This window comes from Loxodonta africana, chromosome 16 (genome assembly GCF_030014295.1).
Source record: "Loxodonta africana isolate mLoxAfr1 chromosome 16, mLoxAfr1.hap2, whole genome shotgun sequence".
NCBI lineage: Eukaryota > Metazoa > Chordata > Mammalia > Proboscidea > Elephantidae > Loxodonta > Loxodonta africana.
This window is the reverse complement of record NC_087357.1, coordinates 13607379-13630601: the sequence shown is the minus strand read 5'-3', so window position 1 is coordinate 13630601 and position 23223 is coordinate 13607379. Positions and strand designations below refer to the sequence as shown.

General features: G+C 39.1%; 1 protein-coding gene across 9 annotated transcripts in view; it reads right to left on the bottom strand.

Moving 5' to 3' along the window:
- Window positions 1–23223, bottom strand: part of ATE1 (arginyltransferase 1) — a 162351-nt gene that overhangs the window by 43235 nt on the left and 95893 nt on the right. Inside the window, exon 11 of one of the 9 annotated variants that reach the window (XR_002784216.2) lies at window positions 5199–5454. The exons of 7 other annotated variants lie outside the window; for them this stretch is intronic. Coding sequence is in view for 1 of the 2 variants with exons in the window: in XM_023540898.2 (XP_023396666.2) it covers window positions 5261–5454 (194 nt within the window). In the remaining variant the exon portion in view is untranslated. The remainder of the gene's footprint in view (window positions 1–5198; window positions 5455–23223) is intronic. One more of the 9 variants, XM_023540898.2, reaches the window with a different exon arrangement.

Genomic DNA, 23223 nt, shown 5'->3' with positions numbered 1-23223 from the left:
TTTCCATCCTCTGGTTTTTTAAATAAATTTATGTCTTTGTTTCTAAGGTGTCTTTCTTGCAGACAGCATATTGACAGGTCCTGTTTTTTATCCATTTTGTCACTCTCTCTTTATGGGTGCATTTAAGCCATTTACATTCAGTGTGATTATTGATAGGTATGAGTTTATTGCTGTCATTTTGTACTGCTTTTTTTTTTTCGGTGCTGACATTTTCTTTGTTCCTCTTACCGTTCTCTGAATTCCTTTTGTGTGTGTGTGTGTGTGTGTGTGTGTGTGTTTCCTGTTTCTTTTGTTTTTGGAGATTTTGTGTTTACTGAGACTTTGTTTTTCTTCTTTACTTCAATGAGTAGGTTTAGTAACTTTCTTTGAGCTTAACTTGAAATTTACCCCTATCTTCCTGAGTTTTAACCAGTCTTTTATTACTTGATAATGCCTTGACTTCTTCTCCATTTGGAAGTCCCATACCTACACTGTTTATTTCCTCTTTTATTGTTCTGACATTGTTGTCATTTATAGATTGACATCTCTCGTTCCTTGTAAATTTTTCAGTTTTGTTTTTTCCTTGAGAGTTCATTATCTGGGTTGCTCTCTGGTTGATACTGTCTTATGTGCTAGATTCAGGTTATTGGTCTGATATTGGTCCTCGAACTGAAGGACTCCCTTTAATAATCCTTGTATAAGTCTGGTTTGGTTTTTACGTTTTCCCATAATATGTTTATCTCAAAATGTCCTGATTTCGCCATCATATCTGAGTGAGAGTTTTGCAGGATGTATTATTCTTGGTTGGCAGTTTTTTTTCTTTAAAGACTTTACATATGTCATTCCACTGCCTTCTTGCCTGTGTGGTTTCTCCCGAGCAATCCGAGCTTAGTCTTATTGTTTCTCCTATGTACGTGACTTTTCATTTTTCTTGAGCTGCTCTCAGGATTCTCTATGTGTCTTTGGTTTTATCAAGTGTGATTATGATACGTCTTGGTATTTTTGTTTTCAGGTCTATTCTGTATGGGATTTGCTGAGCTTCTTAGATAGTCACTTTCTGTCGTTCAAGATACTAGGGAAGTTTTCTGACCACAAATCTTCAATGATCCTCTCTGTGTTTTTCACTTTCTCCCCCGTTCTAGAACTCCAATCACATGTAAATTATTTGTTCTGATTGTATCCCACATCTTTCTCAGGGCTTCTTTTTTCTTCATTCTTTCCTCTGATTTTTCCTCAAACAAAGTGATATTTAAGGATTTGTCTTCAATTTCGCTGGCCCTGTCTTCCATTGTTTCAAATTTGCTCCTAAAACCTTCTACTGCACTATCAATTTCTGAAATCTTGTTTATCTTTTGGATTTCTAATTGCTATTTTTGTATGATTTCCAGTTATTTATTTAGTCTAACATTTTGTTTCTGTATTTTTTCTTCCATTGTTTTGTCTGTCTTTTCCATGATTTCTTCTGTATCTTCCACGATTTTGTCTATTTTTTCCTGATTTTTGTCTGCATTTTCCTTCACCTGTTGGAGAGCCCTGAATATTAAGAGTTCTGAATTCCCTATCAGGTAGTTCTAGTGCCTTTTCTTCTACCAGAGGTTCACCTGGTGTTTTATTTTGGTTGCTTTCTGGAGCCATTCTCTCCTGTTTCTTACTATGTTTTGATATTGTCTGCTGTCTCCAGGATATCCAGGAATTATTTTCTTTGTTTACTGATTGTAGATTTGATTGTTTCATCCTGCTTTTTTGCTTTATTTGGTTATGTCTGGGCGTGTTTTGGTTTTGCTCATGTGTGGGCATGACTGCACCACAGACCCACTAGCATCCCTGGGTGGGCTCAAACCACCAACCTTTCGGTTAACAGCCGAACACGCTGACCACACCCTGGTGGTGTAGTGGTTAAGTGCTACGGCTGCTAACCAAAGGGTCGGCAGATTCAATCCGCCAGGCCCTCCTTGGAGACTCTATGGGGCAGCTCTACTCTGTCCTATAGGATTGCTATGAGTTGGAATCGACTCGACAGCACTGAATTTGGTTTTCTGGTTTTTGTGGGCATGATACTTCTCACCACCATGTCCAGGTAGGCAGGCCCACTCAGTTGTGGTGCTACAGGGCATGTCCAGTTGGGGTGGAGGGGCAGGGATGGGGGGGGCAGTGCCAGGTGGGGCTCAGGAGATCATGATGGTAATGCTCAGGGGAGTGAAGCCACCTTTTTAAAAGCCTAAAAACCGAGGAGGGTAATGCATAATTTTCATCACATATTAAGCATTTTTGGTGATGGATAATCACTTAATTCCAAATCCCCGAAAGGAAAGAAACAAGTTCAGCAAACCCTGTGATCTATAACCTCACCAAGCTGTTTTAGAACTGGAAACAAAACAAAAAATGATAAAATGCCTCTGTATTTTGAGTTGCCACAGAAGATTAAATGTTTTGCTCAGAATATGGCTATAATAGTCAATGGTTTTATTTTCTCTTAAATAAAATCATTTAGATTATTTATTTGTAAAACCCGAAGTATACGACACACATACACAAACACACAAGGAAAGTAGGAAAAAACATATGGCCACATAATATTTCAATCAATTTTAATAGGTAGTCATAGAATAAAAGTCTAGGAAATTCCAAAGCTAAATCTAAAACACTGCAGGGGGAAACAGCCCTGGCTAAATACAAGTCCTGTTCTATTTCTATTAGAAATGACTGCTTTTTCCGGAAGAAGAGATCACATAATTTTGGATTTTGGTCAAAGAAATGAATAAAGGCATTCTTTTCAGTTGCATGCTTTAGACTTTAATTTAAAAAGCATTATCATATTGATCTAATTTTCCAGTTTATAAAAGAATCACCAGATCTATTCTATGAAAAATATCTTCGTTTAGCAAAATATAATAATCAGAATTAGGCCTAAAAATTAGATTCATTATGATTCCATTAAAAAAACAAACCTGTTGTTGTTAAGTCAATTCCAACTCATAGTGACCCTATAGGGTACAGCAGAACTGCTCCATAGGGTTTTCAAGGAGTGCATGGAGGATTCAAACTGCTGACCTTTTGGTTAGCAGCCACAGTGCTTAACCTCTACGCCACAAGGTTTCCTCATTATGACAGCCTGAGGTAAAAACATTTCACTGTAATATCTTACTAAATAATAGTGAACATAGATATCCAAAGAGTAATATTAAAAGAATATTTGGAAAAATTTGATTTCCCAATCATTGATAATTTCAGCAAAAGTACTTTAAAATAGACTAGCATACTTTACTTCTAACAAAAACACTAAGAGACCTTCCCTCAGTTAAGTTGTTGTTAGTTGCCGTTTAGTCAGTTCCGACTCATGGGGACCTTATGTATAAGGGAGCGAACCGTTGCCCAGTCCTGTACCACCTTTGTGATCATTGGTAGGTTTGAGTCCATCAGAAATCTGAATTACAAAGGCAAAAGCTATATGAACAAGATGGAGGAGGAGCAAAAACGGTTCTGGCAAGCATTGGCAATGTTTTTTTCTTTGTCTTAATGAGATATAATTCACATACCATAAAATTTACTCCTTTAAAGCATACAATTCAGAGTTTTTTAGTATACTCACAGGGTGGTGCAACCACTGCCATTATCTAATTCCCCAACATTATCATCATCCCCCAAAGAAATCCCATACCCATTAGCAGTCACTCCCATTCCTCCTCCCCCCAGCCCCTGGCAACCGTTTATCTACTGGCAATACATTTTAAAAGGGACTATTTACTTATGTTGCCACACTTCCTATTGCAGTCAGAGTAAAAGCCAAAGGCCTGACACAGCTTATACGGCCCTAAGTGATGTTGCCATGCTACCTTTGGGCTAGTCTTCCACTACTTTCCCGTCTCGACATTCCGCCCTGGCCTCCTGGCTCCCACCTCAGGGCTCCTCACTGACTGTTCTGTCTTCTGGTCTAACAGACACTCTTATGCCTAACTCTGCCACCCACGCTAAGTTTGTGCTCAAATGCCACCTCCCAACAAAGCCTACCCGTCCCCCCTACTTTTCAATCATGGACTTATCACCTTCTATCACAGTCATTAACAGCCTTTTTTATTATATCTATAGGAAAGGACTTGCTAGAACGTAGAGTCAGGGATTTCAGTCTGATTCATTCACTGGTGTCCTGTAAACCGTTCAGTAAATAACCACTGGATGGATAAACAGGGAACTAGGTGAAAACCCAGTCGTACCTTTCCTACTACTTCTCTCTCAACATCATAGACACTACTTTAATAACATCCTCCAACTTGCATAATGATATGGCACATGTGAATCACTCAATCAGTATTTGCTGAATTTGTATTTCTGATATAGCTCCACTCTATTTTTATTGTATAAGAATAGGTCCCAGACTTTGGGAATTCAGTAAATTATCACTGAATACAAAAGTACAAGTATACTATCATGAGGGAGTCTATGAGAATTACTGAAATTAAAAAGGAGGTTCTCATCCTCAAGAAGGTTAGAAGCTACTGGCACGTGCCAATTTAGGTTTTTTACTCAAAGCTGCAAATACTTTTTTCCTTATGTCACTGACACGCACTGTCCAAGAAGAAACAAAGATTTCAGTAATAAGTTTCATTAACAAAGGTGGGAGAAATGTGACTTGAGAAAGGCTGTGGTTTTCACCTTTCAGAGCTGAGCACAGCTACTTTGGAGCCCTGGTGGTGCAAAGGCTAAGTGCTGGGCTGCTAACTGAAAGGCTGGCAGTTTGAACCCACTAGTGGCTCTTGGGGAGAGAAGACCTGGTGATCTGCTCCCGTAACGATTACAGCCTAGGAAACCCTATGGGACGGTTCTACTCTGTCATGTGGAAGGCTGTGAGTCCAGGTCAATTTGACAGCACACAACAACTCTGGTTGTCAATAACATAATTATTATTATTTCTCCCTATGCTTAAGAACATAGTCCTTACAACAATTTCACTAGAATCTAACTTAAATCTCGTAATGACTTAAAAAGGTAACAAAAACAGACATGATTTCCACTGCACAGATAAAAAAGTACAATCATGCCAAGGTACTGACAGATCCTATGATATGCCCCCAAATCACATAACGGTAGTGCTGAACTCAGAATCAGACTCTTGATTTCTGTTCTCATTCCACACCTAAATCTAAAAATATTCACAATTCTTTAAAGTAGCTTCAAAATCACTTCCACGTATCTTAAAAACCACAGCCCAATTCAATACCCACAAGGACTCTGCTTGGCATCAAGGGCGAAGAGATGAGAGGAGCCTGGGGAGTCAGGCACTCACTATCTGCGGGGGTGGGGGGGCTTCAGCACCGAGAGGTCACCGCAGGGTGCCAGCACTGGGTGCGAGGAAGCACCAGGGAGATGCAGCAGGTCAGCATGGAGACACTGCTGAGACGAGCAACAAGGAATCCGCTTTTGTTGGAGTCGCGGCGGGAGCTTTCTTGAAGCCGGCCCTTCTGCAGTGTGTCTGAAAGGCTGAGTAGCACCGCGTTTGGAAAAAAAAAAAAAGGGAGGCACTTACCAACAGCAAGTACAGATCCAAGACCTACATAGCTGTCTCCTTCCTGAGCTCCCAAATACCTGTCCATCGTAACTTCACCACACGGGGGTGACGTGAGCTCTGCAGATCATAGATGGGCCTATGTCTACAGCTGGGGAAGCTTTATCTTTAGTCTCCCATTTAGAATGAACTGACTAGGTCAGTTATAACAAGAAACTCCATCTTCTCTCTGAACAAATGCCAATATCCATAAATTCAAATTTGTTACCAGTAGATACCTTTCCTCTTTAATACAAAATGATGTATTCAAAGCAATTTTCAAGTTCATGAATGGATCCAACTATAACCTGGTATTATTAGGAGGGATATTATCAAATTACATTCTGGTTCCTTTCACCTTACTACATATTCCTATCTTTCTAGGTTTCCACAGAAGGACTTTTTATAACTGAATGCACAATTGATGAAAAATAAAAGAAAAACTTATTTACATTATAATGGAAAATTCCTCAAACAATCCCGAAGAAAGCGCTGAAATTATTAACCATTGTTTTTTTTTAAACAAATTCACAATATTATAAAAGTCTACTCTTTGATTATAACACAGAAATACATGATTTTAGTTTTTGAAGGGTTTACATCTTTTAAAAATCTTACTTATTTTTTGACCTTTGTAAGAAGACATATGTGAACCTCTATGCATTCAGTACCTCATGTGTTTGCAAATCTGACACAGAGAATTCTCTTTGAATAGTAAATATTTCTTTGTATGGGTTTAAACAACATGCAAATGAGAAGTCATTTCTTTAATTAAAGTTAAAGGACTTGAGACATTTTTTTTCCTCAGGAAAAAAAAAATCAGAAAGTAAAGAAATGCTTTCATATGATATTCAACCAAGTTAGCATTCTTGGCTTTTAACTGGAAACATCTGGGGATGGGCTTGGCCAATTGCAATAAAATTGAAGTTACCAATTCACACCCTGCCATTTTGAGGATATTTTGTTTTTACAGTTTTCAAATCAAAACCAAACAGCCTTTCCTTTGAACTCTGGTCCTGAAGCAAAGATCTTTACGAGATTTCACTCTCAAGAATACTTTATAAATATTTTGAAAAATAGGGCAGATTTTGTGAGTATCTGAGAAGACAATAAACCAGCAGAGTCTGTTTTCTAAGTTCAAGTTAAATTAAAATGTAAGAACTCCAGAAAGACAATTATTATTTAAATACACAGATGCGCGCACACACACACACACACACACACACACACAGAACACCAGTAGCTCTGAACAAAGAAGAAAGATTAAACAGACATTTAAGTCTTTTATCGGGAAGGTTGATGTGGTATCCCGTTTTTCTTCCATAAATCTGTTGATTTTACTAAAACTAATTGCTTAAAGGGAAGCTCTAATGCTACATAAACAAAAACAGTTCAGAATAATCACTGGAGTGGGGCTGTACCTCCAGAGAAGGCGAAGAAAACTAAGGGCTTATGAAATCCAGCCTTCTCCCTGAAAGACAACACCAGTGGAATCCTGTCCGCAAAGTACACGGCAGACCCCCTGCTCCCTGACTTCATCACATAAACAGGGACTGACTTTATCAGTCCCCAGGAGAGTGCTTGAGAAGTAACTCTAGCCGCTCAGTTTTCAAAAACTGTGTTTGGATTGTGCCACACTCAGTTGGCGAGGTGAGCCAAGACCCGGGAAGACAAAGGGCCTGAACATCTGAAGCTGTTTGTGTTCCCAAAACTCTCCAAGCCGACATATGTGCTCCACGTGCTGCTGGCTACGCTCTGAACACTTAAAAATACAGATTTTTTCCACGGACACAGAAAGTGATGGTATTCTGTGTTTCTTTAATTAAAATCCAAGGGTTCTCAAAGGTTGCAGGACTTACTTTAAAGCTTCTTTAAGACTGGGCTATTTATTTTACTATTAGCAAATAATAGAGAGTAAAGATTCTAATTCAGTTTTAATCACAATTTTTGCTTTTATTTTGGAAACCCTGGGTTAATCTTTTTTTCTTCCAGAAAATACAAAGAAAGCCTGTGAAGGAAGGATTCAGGGAGTCAATTTTCAGGCCAAACTTAATTGCAAACTTAAGGGTCATAAGTTGAAAGGGACAAAAAAGAAAAAAAAAAAAGATAAAGACAAAATGCTAAGGCTAAAGAAAAGAAAATGAAAAAGATAAACTCCAAAGCTTCTTATTTTCTGTTAAAAAATTAAATATGTATACGAATATTTATGTGTATATGTGTGTAAATACATACGTGGCCTTCAATCATATTGGTCAAAAGAATCGCTTTTGATATTTGTTTGATTTCTTAGGCTACTGTTGGGAAAATGGCGCTTAGAGTCACTGATTCTGACACAATGCTAGCTGAGCCGCCCTCCTCATCTGGACAGGGTTCCTGAGTGGCGCAAATTGTTAAGTGCTAGACTGCTAACCGAAAGGTTGGTGGTTCAAACTCACCCAGAGGTGCCTCAGAAGTAAGGCCTGTTGATCTTCTGAAAGGTCACGGCCCTGAAAACTATGGAGCAGTCCTACTCTGCACACATGGGGTCGCCACGAGTCAGAATCAACTCGATGCAACTAACAACCACCACACCGGCCAACAGTGAAAGGGGCCTGATGCCAATTTTTCCCCTCGAATCCATTGTCCTGCTGCCACTGGAGAACTGATGGTGCAAATTCCCTACTTAAAAACCCTTTATGGGGTCTCCAATAGTGTAATTTTAGTTACAACTGATTAGAAATTACAAAGATAAAAAGCCACCACAAATTCTCTGAAATGAATGTGGCATTTACTTATCACAACAGAATACGTTTGTAAAGCAACAGTCCTCTCATGTCCATGTATTTATTCTGCATCCAAAGTGCGCGTGCGCAGTCGTCGGCCTCTTGCTGAAGCTCCCTGGTTGAGAGAGGGTGCAATCTCGAAGGCAGGGATGAGACCTGCTTTCAGCCTGGACGTCCTACCCCAGCACTCTCACCCAGGGCTTCCTGTTGAGGCACACGCGATTCACCCGCCTGAGGCGACCTACCTGTTCCATCTAATGCCTACCCCACTTCTGCTCTCTCTTTAAAAAGCCTTGCTGGGACTCTGTCCACCTCACCACCAACTGCTCCTATCCCCTACCTCTCACCTACCCTCCCATGCCTGCATTCGACACACCATTACTACATGCCTGGCACAGGCTAGGCTCTACACGAAGGACCTGGGTTCACCACAGTAGTGAGTAACACTGCCAGTTTCTGTTCTCTGGGACCTTCTCATCTAGAAGAGGAGACAGACTTTAAGGAAAGAATCATACAGAAACATATCATCACAAAGCATGGGGAAGATGCTGTCAGATAATTCAGTAAACCGAAAAAACCAAACACACCGCTGTCTATGGAAGCAGATCACCAAGCCTTTCTAATTTAGATTGGGGAGGGTCAGGGTTGGCCTTTTTCAGAGATACCTGGGTTTCCACACAAACCTACTGCAGAGGTTATTACAGTCCATGGGGGTTGCCTGTTCACACACTGTACTTCTCTTCCCTCGCGGTACCACCCCTTCTTCCTCCCTCCCAACAACCCAACTGAGTTTCTTTAGAGCTGGGAGTACATGTTTTCTCTGCACGCCCGGCCAGGCAGAATCCCGTGTATGGCCTGAGTTCTCAGTACATACGTACTGAATATTTATTGACTTAAACTGAATTGAGTCAAACTGTATTTCTAAGAAATAGAGAATCAGAGACTCTAAACCAGAAGGGCCTCAGACCTCTGTAGTTAGTATCCAGTTTCTTTTTAATGATTTAAAAAAAAAAAAAAATTGGGAAGGGCAGGAAAGTTAAGCAGCTTGATTAAAGCCAATTACTGGTAAAGCCAAGATAAAACCTCGATCTCAAAATTCTTTCTCTTAAAATTTCCAAGCTAAAACCAGACTTAATATGAGCACCGAAACTGTGTCAGCGATGTCCTACGCCCTAGTTTACGGGGATGTGCCTACTTAGAACCATTCAGGGTCTGGCTCCTTTAAAAACATACTGGTTTTACTTTTCAACATTCTTTTTTAAATCAGTATGCCCTGAATCAAACAAATGCTAGGAGAGTTACCAGCAAATACACAGCTGCCAAAAGATCAGCAAGCTGCCTCTGACAGATCATGACTCTAACCAAAGCTATTAAGGTTTCTAGAATATGAAAATAGTAAACATTTTTCAATGCCTGAAAACCTTAATCATAAAAGTCTGTTTAATTACACCCACGAGGGAAATCAGAAGTTAGCTGTAACCTCATATTTATCCCGGGGGTGCGATCTTTGCTAATCATTCCTCTTTTTCTGCCTGATGGAAAATTCATCATAAATGACTTAAATGCTTCAAGTTGGAGGATAACCTTTACCCCCTCGGCTGTGCGGCAGGAGGTGTCCTGCTGGGGTTTACACCCCCTTTCTTGGATGTCATCAGTATTGCGGGCGTTACTGCAAGGAGGGCCTTGGACAGAGGGTAAAGTAATAGCTTGTTGTGAACTTTCTACACGTCAGCAAGTTCAAAAGATACCTAATAGATTACATCCCCCCTGCCCTTTCCAAGTGGTCATCAGTCATGCAACTATGAAGAACATGATCATTTTTAACTTAACAGAGTTATTCACAGGGTAAGCACATCAGGCCTATTCACAGAATTTTAGTTACATTACTGCCAAGAATTTCTTATGTTACAAACATCAAAGGATCTTAAATGCTAACTTGGGAAATCTTGCTTCTTCATTCCTTCGAAGGCATCCAGCCTAAAGGATTATATTGGTCCAAATCCTATTAACCACATTGTTAGCACAGAATTTAGAGTTATGATAATCCTCAAGATCACAGTAATCATTAATGTCGCTGTAAATTTATCATTTTGTTCATTTTTCGGTTCACTACAAAATCACATATGTACTAAACACAAAGATTTTTAGTATTTTCATGCATGATTTTTAAGTGTTATTTAGGACTTCATGTTAAAATATATGTATACAAAGAGAAAGTTTTCAATGGCTATACCACTAAAAGTTCTTCTATAACGGCACCTATCTTTGACTTTACACACACAAGAATACATTTTACCCTGGTATTTTAAGAAGCCAATCATCACATTTCCATCCAATAGCAGTTTGAAGAAATCAAAACATAATAATTATCTTATCAGTTTACCATGTCAGAACCCTCTGGAAAGAGTATAAATAAAATCGAAGCTGAAATCTACACAACTTCCAGATGTAGGAAAGTATAATCTTGACAAGTTACTATTATGCAGAGCCTGAAATTATGGTCGTTGTCATAGAGATGCCTCTGGTTTTCAGCTTAAAAGTCTGGAGCAATGAGAGTACTTGGAAGCTGCTGATCTGCAGAGTATCTGTCAGCTTCTGGTGACGCACGACCTGAGGAACACGAGGTGGCATACAGCGCTGGTTCTGTAAACGTATCTTTGGTATCATTATGAACTCACAGATTTAAAGATATTTAACGTATTTCAATCCACTAGTTACCCTCACTGATGCTTAAATTGTTACAATCGTGGCCCGTGGGAGCCAACTGAAGTTGGCTCCTGAGTCCTTTGGACACAACCCTAGTAGTTTATGATACCTTCCATTTTGCTAACATCTTTTTATCGTCACACAGCCTATTTATGAAAGGAGTTTAACTATCCGCAGACTTCACTGTGTGTTCATGAGCCACTGGATTTGAAAGTCTAGTACTGAATAAATGAAGCTGGCAGCCAGTTATTTAACCGTAGTCTATGAGTGGCTAAGTCTCCTTTCTGTAATAACAGCATGGAGCACTCTCAAGATGACTATGAAGAATCACACAGGCAGAATTAAATGTCAGCTTTCCAAAGCACTTATAGCAAGTATCTACCCTTAATGGAAGGGCATATTAAAAAAAACATCTGAAAACTAGAATACACCAAATGCTTTGGGAACATGAAAAGGAAATTAATTATACCTTCAAATCAAACTTTAATAAAAGAACTAAATAAACTAATGTTTAAATTTTTATGTCTATAACAGAAGTCACTAATTGGCAAAAATACGTAACTTTTAGTAAAAAAAATTTAAACTAGTGTTATTAAAAAAGAAAAAAGAACACTAATAAGCTAATATTAATTGAGTGCTTACTATGACTGAAACACGATACTAACTGCTTTACACAAACTACCTTATTAATCTTCACAATTATAAGGAGCGGTGATTATTATCCCCATTTTACAGATAAAGACACTGAGGCTTGGAAAGGCTGTACACATAATAATGCACGAAGCCAAGATATGAGGCTCTGCTATTCTGTCTTTGGGAATTGGATCTTAACTCTGCTGTCCGCCAGAAAAATGCTAATTAAAAATATCTAAATTCCATAAGGAAATATATTTATAGTCCACCTTTCTACGGTATTTCATTAGGAGAACACATAGGAGGCGGAGCCAACATGGCAGAATAGACAGACGCTTCCAGTGAGCCGCCCTTTACAACAAACCCAAACCAAAACCCACTGCTGTCGAGTTGATTTCAAATCATAGCAACCCTATAGACCCGAAAAAACAAGTGAAACGAGTATATTTGGGACAAGCTAGGAGCCCTGAGCATCAAAGGCAAGCTTAGACAACCAACTGAGGGGCAGGGGGAGGAAGAGGCCGTTCAGAAGTGGACCGGAGTTACCGGACCTGAATCACGGGGAACCCTCAGGTGCTATTCCTGGAACAGCAGTGGCAGCAGCGGTGGCAGACTGCTACTAGCATTAGGCCACAGTTTCCTCAGGGAGAAGAAGCCAGCCACACAGCCTACTCACACCTCTAGAACCTGAGGAGAACGGTGCTCTTGAAAAAGCTAAGTACTTGTGTATATTCTACCGCGCCACCCCCGCCACGCCCAAGCTGGCTTCAGCGACTGAATCCCTGGGCCTAAGAAAGACCCTGGTGAGCACCTACAGCCATTCTCCTGGCCTTGGGGAAGGAAAAAATTTGCAATTGGGAGGAAAAGATAATTTGCTAGCACCATTAACTGGGGGAGCTCAGGACAGAAGTGGCTCCTGTCCAGGCATAAACCCTCCGTGGACCTTAAGCACCTTTCCCTTCTGCATGGACCTCTGTGGGCCTATATCAGCAGAATAGGCCCTTGTTGGCAAACTCCAACCATTTCAGCTGTGCGGTGGAGAGATGGGTGTTTGACATTTGACACCGCATCGCCTACTAAACAAGGTCCTCACCTACCCACATCAGGGACCTAAGGACTGGTAGCTCCACTCAGGTCACCCAGCCACCCACGACAGGGGTCCAAAGATAACTGGTACCTCCCAGTACTTACGAACAAAAAATTTGTCTGCCCATGGTCCCTCTGCAGAACCCACCACCCACCAGCACCCTCTAGGAAACACAGACGTGTTTTCCTCAGAGACACTTTGGGGTTGGTTCTCAGCCCCCTGCCTTGTTCAGAGTGTGACCCCCTGCTGCAATCAGATACCGGTATATACGCCAATCACCCCTGCCCCTCTAAGCCTGTAGGACAGTGCCTGTACCACACACCTGATGATCAACTGCCTGGAAACCTGAGCTGAATTCATACAAGAAAACTGAAGGGACTCCTAGACTGATATAACTGATAACAGCTCTCGCCAGCTGGGGACAGGACACCAGAGCTCCAAAGCAAAAATAATCAAGCTAGCTCACTCAAGCAACCCACAGGGGTATACCAATACAAAACAAAGCAAGCAGCTACAACATAGTAAGCAAGCATAAACTAATACAATAACTTAGAGATGGCTCGGAGACAACAGTCAATATCAAGTCACATAAAGAAACAGACTGTGATCAACTCAACAGGCTCTCAAAACAAAGAATCCAGGGATCTTCTAGATCAAAGTGCATTCCTGGAATTACCAGATGCAGAATACAAAAGTTTAATATACAGAACCCTTCAAGACATCAGGAAGGAAATGAGGCAATATGCAGAACAAGCCAAGGAACACACAGATAATGCAACTGAAGAAATTAGAAACATTATTCAGGAACATAATGAAAAGTTTAATAAGCTGGAAAAATCCATAGACAGACAGCAATCAGAAATTCAGAAGATTAACAATAAAATCACCGAAGTAGACAACTCAACAGAAGGTCAGAGGAGCAGAACTGAGCAAGTAGAAGCTAGAATTTCTGAACTCGAAGATAAATCACTTGGCACTAATATATTTGAAGAAAAATGAGATGAAAGAATATTAAAAAATGAAGAAAACTTAAGAATCATGTAGGACTCTATCAAGAGAAATAACCTACAAGTGACTGGAGTACCAGAACAGGAAGGGATAACAGAAAATGCAGAGAAAATTGTTGAAGATTTGTTGGCAGAAAACTTCCCTGATATTATGAAAGATGAGAAGGTATCTATCCAAGATGCTCATCGAACTCCACATAAGGCAGATCTAAAAAGAAAGTCACCAAGACATATTATAATCAAACTTGCCAAAGCCAAAGATAAAGAGAAAATTATAAAAGCAGCGAGGGATAAACGAAAAGTCACCTACAAAGGAGAGCCAGTAAAAATAAACTCAGACTACTCAGCAGAAACCATGCAGGCAAGAAGGCAATGGGATGACATATTTAAAAAACTGAAGGAAAAACATTGCCTGCCAAGAATCATAAATCCAGCAAAACTGTCTCTTAAATATGAAGGTAAAATGAAGACATCTCCAGATAAACACAAGTTGAGGGAATTCGTAAAAACCAAACCAAAACTACAAGAAATACTAAAGGGAGTTCTTTGGTTGGAAAATCAATAATATCAGGTATCAACCCAAGACTACAACACTGGGCAGGGCAATCAGAAGTCAACCCAGACAGGGAAATCAAAAAAAAAAAAAAAAGCAAGATTATAAAAAAAGAAGAAAAAAAAAAGCCTTAAACAGGGTAACAGCGACAGTACTATATAAAAGAAGACAACATTAAAATAATGAAGAGGGACTAAGAAATGTAATCATACACCTTCCATATGGAGAGGAAGATACAGTGATACAAAGAAATAGAAGTTAGTTTTAAATTTAGAAAAATAGGGATAAATAATAAGGTAACCACAAAGGAGAAAAACTATCCTACTCATAAAAATAAAATACAAGGGAAAAATAGAGACTTAGCAGAAACAAAATCAACAACAACAAATATGAGGAAAGGACAATATATAAACAAAATCTACTCAGCACATAAAATCTAGTGGGAAAAAGAAACTGTTAACACACACAAAAAGACATCAAAATCACAGCGCTAAATTCATGCCTATCCATAATTACCTTGAATGTAAATGGACTAAATGCACCAATAAAGAGACAGAGAGTGGCAGAATGGATTAAAAAACAAGATCCGTCTCTATGCTGCCTACAAGAGACACACCTTAGACTTAGAGACACAAACAAACTAAAACTCAAAGGATGGAAAAAAATATATCAAGCAAACAATAATCAAAAAAGAGCAGGAATGGCAATATTCATTTCTGACAAAATAGACTTTAAAGTTCAATCCACCACAAAGGATAAGGAAGGACACTATATAATGATTAAAGGGACAACACACCAAGAAGATAGAATCATATTAAATATTTATGCACCCAATGACAGGGCTGCAACATACATAAAACAATCTCTATCAGCATCGAAAAGTGAGACAGACAGCTCCACAATCATAGTAGAAGACTTCAACACACCACTTTCGGTGAAAGACAGGACATCCAGAAAGAAGCTCAATAAAGACATGGAAGATCTAAATTCCACAATCAACCAACCTGACCTCATAGACATATACAGAACACTCCACCTAACAGCAACCAAGTATCCTTTCTTTTCGAGTGCACATGGATACACCACATATTAGGTCATAAAGTAAGCCTGAGCAGAATCCAAAACATTGAAATATTACAAAGCATCATCTCTAACCATAAGGCCATAAAAGTGGAAATCAATAACAGGAAAAGCAGGGAAAAGAAATCAAACACTTGGAAACTGAACAATACCCTGCTCAAAAAACACTGGATTATAGAAGACATTAAGGATGGACTAAAGAAATTCAGAGAATCCAATGAGGATGAAAAAACTTCCTATCAGAACCTTTGGGGAACAGCAAAAGCAGTGCTTAGAGGCCAATTTATATCAATAAACGCACACATCCAAAAAGAACCAAAATCAAAGAATTATCCCTACAACTTGAACAAATACAAAGAGAGCAACAAAAGAAACCCACAGTCGCAAGAAGAAAACAAATAATAAAAATTAGAGCTGAACTAAACAAAACTGAAAACGGAAAAACGATTGAAAGAATTAACAAGACCAAAAGCTGGTTCTTTGAAAAAAATCAAAAAAATTGATAAACCAGTGGCCAAACTGACTAAAGAAGAACAGGAGAGGAAGCAAATAACCCAAATAAGAAATGAGATGGCCGATATTACAACAGAGCCAACTGAAATTAAAAGAGTCATATCAGATTACTATGAAAAACTATACTCAAATTTGAAAACCTAGAAGAAATGGATGAATTCCTAGAAACACACTACCTACCTAAACTAACACAGAGGTAGAACAACTAAATAGACCCATAACAAAAAAGGAGATTGAAAAGGTAATCAAAAAACTCCCAACAAAAGAAAGCCTGGGCCCAGAGGGCTTCACCGCAGAGTTCTACCAAACTTTCAGAGAAAACACCACTACTACTAAAGGTATTTCAAAACACAGAAAAGGATGGAATACTACCAAACTCATTCTATGAAGCCACCATATCCCTGATACCAAAACCAGGTAAAGAGATAAAGACACCACAAAAAAAGAAAATTACAGACCAACATCCCTCATGAATGTAGATGCAAAAATCCTCAACAAAATTCTAGCCAATAGAATTCAACAACGTATCCAAAAAATAATTCACCATGACCAAGTGGGATTCATACCAGGTATGCAGGGATGGTTCAACATTAGAAAAACAATTAATGTAATCCACCACATAAATAAAACAAAACAAAAGAATCACAGGATTTTATCAATTGATGCAGAAAAGGCATTTGACAAAGCTCAACACTCATTCATGATAAAAACTCTCAGCAAAATAGGAATAGAAGGAAAATTCCTCAACATAATAAAGGGCATTTTATACAAAGTCAACAGCCAACATCACTCTAAATGGAGAGAGCCTGAAAACATTCCCATTGAGATTGGGAACCACACACGGATGCCCTTTATCACCACTCTTATTCAACACTGTGCTGGAAGTCCTAGCCAGAGCAATTAGGCTAGATAAAGAAATAAGGGCATCCAGATTGGCAAGAAAGAAGTAAAAGTATCTCTACTTGCAGATGACATGATCTTATACACAGAAAACCCTAAGGAATCCTCCAGAAAACTACTGAAACTAATAGAAGAGTTCAGCAGAGTATCGGATACAAGATAAACATAAAAAATCAGTTGGATTCCTCTACATCAACAAAAAGAACATCGAAGAGGAAATTGCCAAATCAATGAATAAATCTTACCAGAGATGTAAAAGACTTATACAAAGAAAACTAAAGTACGCTTCTGCAAGAAACCCAAAGAGACTTACATAAGTGGAAGAACATACCTTGCTTGTGCATAGGAAGACTTAATATTATTAAAATCTCTATTCTACTAAAAGCCATCTAAACATTTAATGCAATTCCGATCCAAATCCCAACGACATTCTTTAATGAGATGGAGAAACAAATCATCAACTTCATATGGAAGGGAAAGAGGCCCCGATAAATAAGGCATTACTGAAAAAGAAGCATAAAGTGGGAGGCCTTACTTTACCTGATTTTAGAACCTATTATATTGCCACAGTAGTCAGTACACCTTGGTACTGGTTCAACAACAGATACATGGACCAATGGAACAGAATTGAGAATCCAGACATAAATCCATCCACATATGAGCAGGTGATATTCAACAAAGGCCCCAAAACAGTTAAATGGGGAAAAGACAGTCTTTTTAATAAATGGTGCTGGCATAACTGGATATCCATCTGCAAAAAAATGAAACAAGACCCATACCTCATTCCATGCACAAAAACGAGCTCAAAATGTATCAAAAACCTAAATATAAAATCTAAAATGATAAAGATCATGGAAGAAAAAATAGGGACAACGTTAGGAGCCCTAATACATGGCATAAACAGTACACAAAACATTATAAAGAATGTAGAAGAAAAACTAGATAACTGGAAGCTCCTAAAAATCAAACACCTATGCTCATCCAAAGACTTCACCAAAAGAGTAAAAAGACTACCTACAGACTGAGAAAAAGTTTTTAGCTATGACATTTCTGATCAGCGCCTGATCTCTAAAATCTACATGATACTGCAAAAACTCAACTGCAAAAAGAGAACCCAATTAAAAAATGGGCAAAAGATATGAATAGACACTTCACTAAAGTAGACATTCAGGTAGCTAACAGATATATGAGGAAATGTTCACGATCATTAGCCATTAGGGAAATGCGGATCAAAACTACAATGAGATTTCATCTCACTCCAACAAGGCTGGCATTAATTCAAAAAACACAAAAGAGTAAATGTTAGAGAGGCTGTGGAGAGAATGGAACACTTCTACACTGCTGGTGGGAATGTCAAATGGTACCCACCACTTTGGAAATCGATTTGGTGCTTCCTTAAAAAGCTAGAAATAGGACTACCATATGATCCAGCAATCCCACTCCTTGGAATATATCCTAGAGAAATAAGAGCCTTTACACGAACAGATATATGCACACCCATGTTTACTGCAGCACTGTTTGCAATACGAAAAAGAGGGAAGCAACCAAGGTGCCCATCAACGGATGAATGGATAAATAAATTATGGTATATTCACACAATGGAATACTACGCATCGATAAAGGACAGTGACCAATCCGTGAAACACTTCATAACATGGAGGAACCTAGAAGACATTATGCTGAGTGAAATTAGTCAGCTGCAAAAGGACAAATATCATATAAGACCACAATTATAAGAACTTGAGAAATAGTTTAAACTGAGAAGAAAACATTCTTCTGTGGTTACGAGAGGGGGAGGGAGGGAGGGTGGGAGAGGGGCATTCACTAATTAGATAGTAGGTAAGAACTACTTTAGGTGAAGGGAAAGACAGCACACAATACAGGGGAGGGCAGCACAACTGGACTAAACCAAAAGCAAAGAAGTTCCCTGAATAAACTGAATGCTTCAGTGGCCAGCATAGCAGCAGCAGGGGTCTGGGGACCATGGTTTCAGGGGACATCTAAGTCAATCGGCATAATAAAATGTATTAAGAAAACATTCTGCATCCCACTTGGAAGAGTGGCGTCTGGGGTCTTAAATGCTGGCAAGCGGCCATCTAAGATGCATCAATTGGTCTCAACCCACCTGGATCATAGGAGAATGAAGAACACCAAGGACACAAGGTGATTACAAGCCCAAGAGACAGAAAGGGCCACAAGAACCAGTGACTATATCATTCTGAGACCAGAAGAACTAGATGGTACGTGGCTACATCAATGACTGCCCTGACAGGGAACACAACAGAGAACCCCTGAGGGAGCAGAAGAGCAGTGGGATGCAGACCCCAAATTCTCATAAGACCAGACTTAATGGCCTGAGACTGGAAGGACCCCGGTGGTCATGGCCCCCAGACCTTCTGTTGGCCCAGGACAGGAACCATTGCTGAGGCCAACTCTTCAGACATGGATTGGACTGGACAACGGGTTGGAGAGGGATGCTGGTGAGGAGTGAGCTTCTTGGATCAGGTAGACACTTGAGACTATGTTGGCATCTCCTGCCTGGAGGGGAGATGAGAAGGTGGAGGGGGTTAGAAGCTGGCGAAATGGACACGAAAAGAGAGAGTGGAGGGAGACAGCAGGCTGTCTCGCTAGGGGGAGAGTAATTTGGAGTGTGTAGCAAGGTGTATATGGGTTTTAGTGTGAGAGACTGACTTGATTTGTAAACTTCACTTAAAGCACAATTATAAAAAAAAGAGAACACATAAAAATATTTAATTTCTAAATGTTCACAATAATTGGAATCACATAATACATTTTTAAGACCTGAAAGTTCAGAAGCAACTATGAAAAAGAAAGTGATTCTACCACTGGGTAAAGGTTGTAGGGGGAGGACAGTCAGCCAGTCTCGAATCATGACCTCACATATTACTTACTAAGTGCCAAGGGAAAAAAAGGAGCTTTTACAGGGGAGGAAACTGGCAGATTCACCGTAGCCAAGTGAGCTAACTTAACTTCATCAATACCACCAAGGACAGAAGCATCAAGGACAGATGAAGCCAACCTTAAATGACTCCTGATGCGATGCCCAAGAATGGCCCAGCAGCTTCTGGGTAGTATTTCCACCAAAAAAGTTTAACCTGAATAAAATTATGCAGAAATAATTAGACAAACTCCAATACTAGGATATCGAACTTTTCAAAAATGTCATTGTGAGAGGGGAAAAAAAAAAACCCCAGTTATAGTTCTAGACTAACTCATACTAAAGAAAATTTAAAATTAAATGTAACATGTGATTGTTGATTAAGCCCATGATTGATGGAAAAATAAAAGACATTATCTCCAAAACTGGGAAATTTGAATATGGACTGTAAATTTGATTGTATTATTATAAGAATTTTTAATTTCTTTAGAGTGATATTGGTATACTACAGCTAAGTAGGAAAGCATCTTTGTCCTTAGTAGATCCATGCTGAAGTGCTTAGGTGCACAATGTCACAATCTCTGAAACTTACTTTCAAATATTTCAGTAGAAAAATTATGTACACACATACACTTCCATATACTTCTATCTGTATACATACAAAGAAATAAAAGCAATGTGTTAAGATGTTGATAACTGGTGATTCTGTGTGAAGGATCTGTACTATTGTTTCAACTTTTCTGTACGTTTGGAATTTCAAATTTTGGGGGAAAAACATTCGATAAATACATACTTCAACTATAAATATTATAGAATTACAGTAAAAGCCACTTCATCCAAAGTGGATAGGACTAGTAGTGGTAAGTTAGCTGAAAATGCCCTTGACACTGTGTGTGTGTGGGGAAATACAAACATACATACGTACACACATACCTTAAATATGTTAAGTTAAAGCCTGTAACTGCACATGCACACATTCATTAGTCTTCTTTATTTCAGGCCAACGTTTTCTTTGAGGATGCATCCCTGTGACTTTCAGTTACGGGTTCTTTAAAGTACAGTGTGAACTTTACAAAAATACAGAATCTTTCTGAATTTTTATGGATTTTTTCCCCCAACCTCTTTCAGTTATATCGTGTACAACTAATTTCACTGTAATTTTTCATAACTCACCTTTGAGTCTGTCTGAAGAATTCAAATTAATTTTAATGGAAATCATTATTTTAAAACTCTATTATCAGTTTGGAGCCCTGGTGGTACAGTGGTTAAGAGCTCAGCTGCTAGCCAAAAGGTCGGCAGTTCAAATCCAACAGCCACTCCTTGGAAACCCTATGGCGCAGTTCTACCGTGTCCCATAGGATCGCTAGGAGTCGGAACAGACTGGATGGCAATTTTTTTTTTTATTATCATCATTTTACTTAATTAAATTCTAGCATTACAACAAGTAAAACTGGCACTAGAAAGATGATCAAAAGAGACATGCGTGTGTACTAAAGCACAATCTATCGGTCATCAGCCATCACTGGGAAGTTTTGCAGAGGGAAGGAAGGGGCATCAACAGAGAAACCGAGAGCACAGGAACCGTGTCAGGGACCTGGGCAGGGACCAGCAAGCTAGAGCCTAGTCACTACGCCAGGACATGATGCTGACACAACAGTTACAAGGGTTCTCACGCCCCAAGGGGCTGAGGGCCACAGCTGAAATGGCGCATCTGCAGGGGGACTGGGTGACCCTGATTAGGGGCTGGAAGAAAGTGGAACAAAGCCAGGACAGAGCTGCTGCAGCACTGCAGATGGCTTAAGAGGAAATAAAGCTAAAGAATGGGAGAAAAAAAAAAAAAGACAATTATCTATTTTCATATTGTTCAAAGTATTCCTCATTTTTCCTGCCAACTTGTCCTCTTAAGAGAAATAAATTTAAAAGAAGTAGAACTTTTATTTCCTTTATTGCAAAGGAGCTGACATCACTGAGTTATTCAATTTTCCTTATAATTCTCTTGAGAACTTGCAAAACTAAGCTTGGGAAATACTGAAAGAACAAAAGTAACCTTTTAGTACTTCAACTTGAAGCTAAAATAGCCTCTATTAAAGAAATATAAAACTAAACAACTTAGAGATCAGCATTACTGGCTCCTCAAAGGTAGTTAAAAATGTGTCAGCACCTAAATAAATCTCAAAAGTTACAGGAACAGAGAGACAGACTTACATTTTATCAGTTTATAAAAAAAGAACTGAAGGCAATCATGTGAGTTTTTAGTGCAACAAATTTAACAGGAGTAAAAATAAAACTGGAAATCAACTGGTTTATTCTTTTCCAAACAGGAAGTACCCTTTGTTATACTCCTGTGTATGTTTTCAGTCTAATTTTAAACAGCATCTATTAAAGTTTCCTCTGCTCTCCTTGGAAAGATAGTTCCCAAATGGACAGACGCTCAGTAAGTATGGAATCTTTACACTTAGCAGAAAGAGCTAATTCCTCCTGCAAAAGAACTAATTCTGTGATAATGTCTCAAAAAGACATACACAGACAGGTGTCTGCCACGATGTTATTTATAACAACAAAAAAGGAGTGAACTTAAACGTCTAGAAAGAGACTCGGTAAGCTGTGGCACGTCCTTATATTAGAACATTTACAGTCATTTAAAATCATGTGTATGCAAAAGATTTAGGGAAAATACTCTCAATACAAGCGGCAAAAGGTAGAAAAGAAAATTTATACATCATCCAGTAACAACTGTGAAAAAAAAAAGTATGCACATTTATAAACATCTAAGGAAAAGTGTCAAAATCTTACAAAGCATCAACAGGGATCCTGTTGTTGTTAAGCTCCGACTCATCACGATCCTTTGCACAACAGAACGAAACACGGCCCAGTCCTGTATCAGCCTCACAATCATTGCTATGTCTGAGCCCACTGCTGCAGCCACTGTGTCAGTCCATCTCGTTGAGGGTCCTTCTCTTTTTTGCTGACCCTCTAACTTACCAAGCGTGATGTCCTCCTCCAGGGACTGGTGCTTCCTGATAACATTTCCAAAGTACAGGAGACAAAGTCTCACCATCCTCACTTCTAAGAAGCATTCTAGCTGTACTTCTTCCAAGACAGATTTGTTTGTTCTTCTGGCAGTCCATGGTATATTTAATATTCTTAACCAACACCATAATCCAAAAGCATCCATTCTTCTTTGGTCTTACTTATTCATTTTCCAGCTTTCTCATGCATCCATAAGGCAACTGAAAACACCATGGCTTGGGTCAGGTGCACCTTAGTCCTCAAAGTGACATCTTGCTTTTTCACACTTTAAAGAGATCTTTTGAACACATTTGCCTAATGTAATATGCCATCTGATTTCTTGACTGCTATTTCCAAGGACCGTGATTGTAGAGCCAAGTAAAATGAAATTCTTGACAACTTCAATCTTTTCTCCATTTATCATGATGTTGCTTATTGGTCCAGTTGTGAGGATTTTTGTCTTCTTTATGTTGAGGCGTAATCCATACTGAAGGCTACAATCTTCGATCTTCGTCAGTAAGTACTTCACGTCCTGTTTACTTTCAGGAAGCAAGAC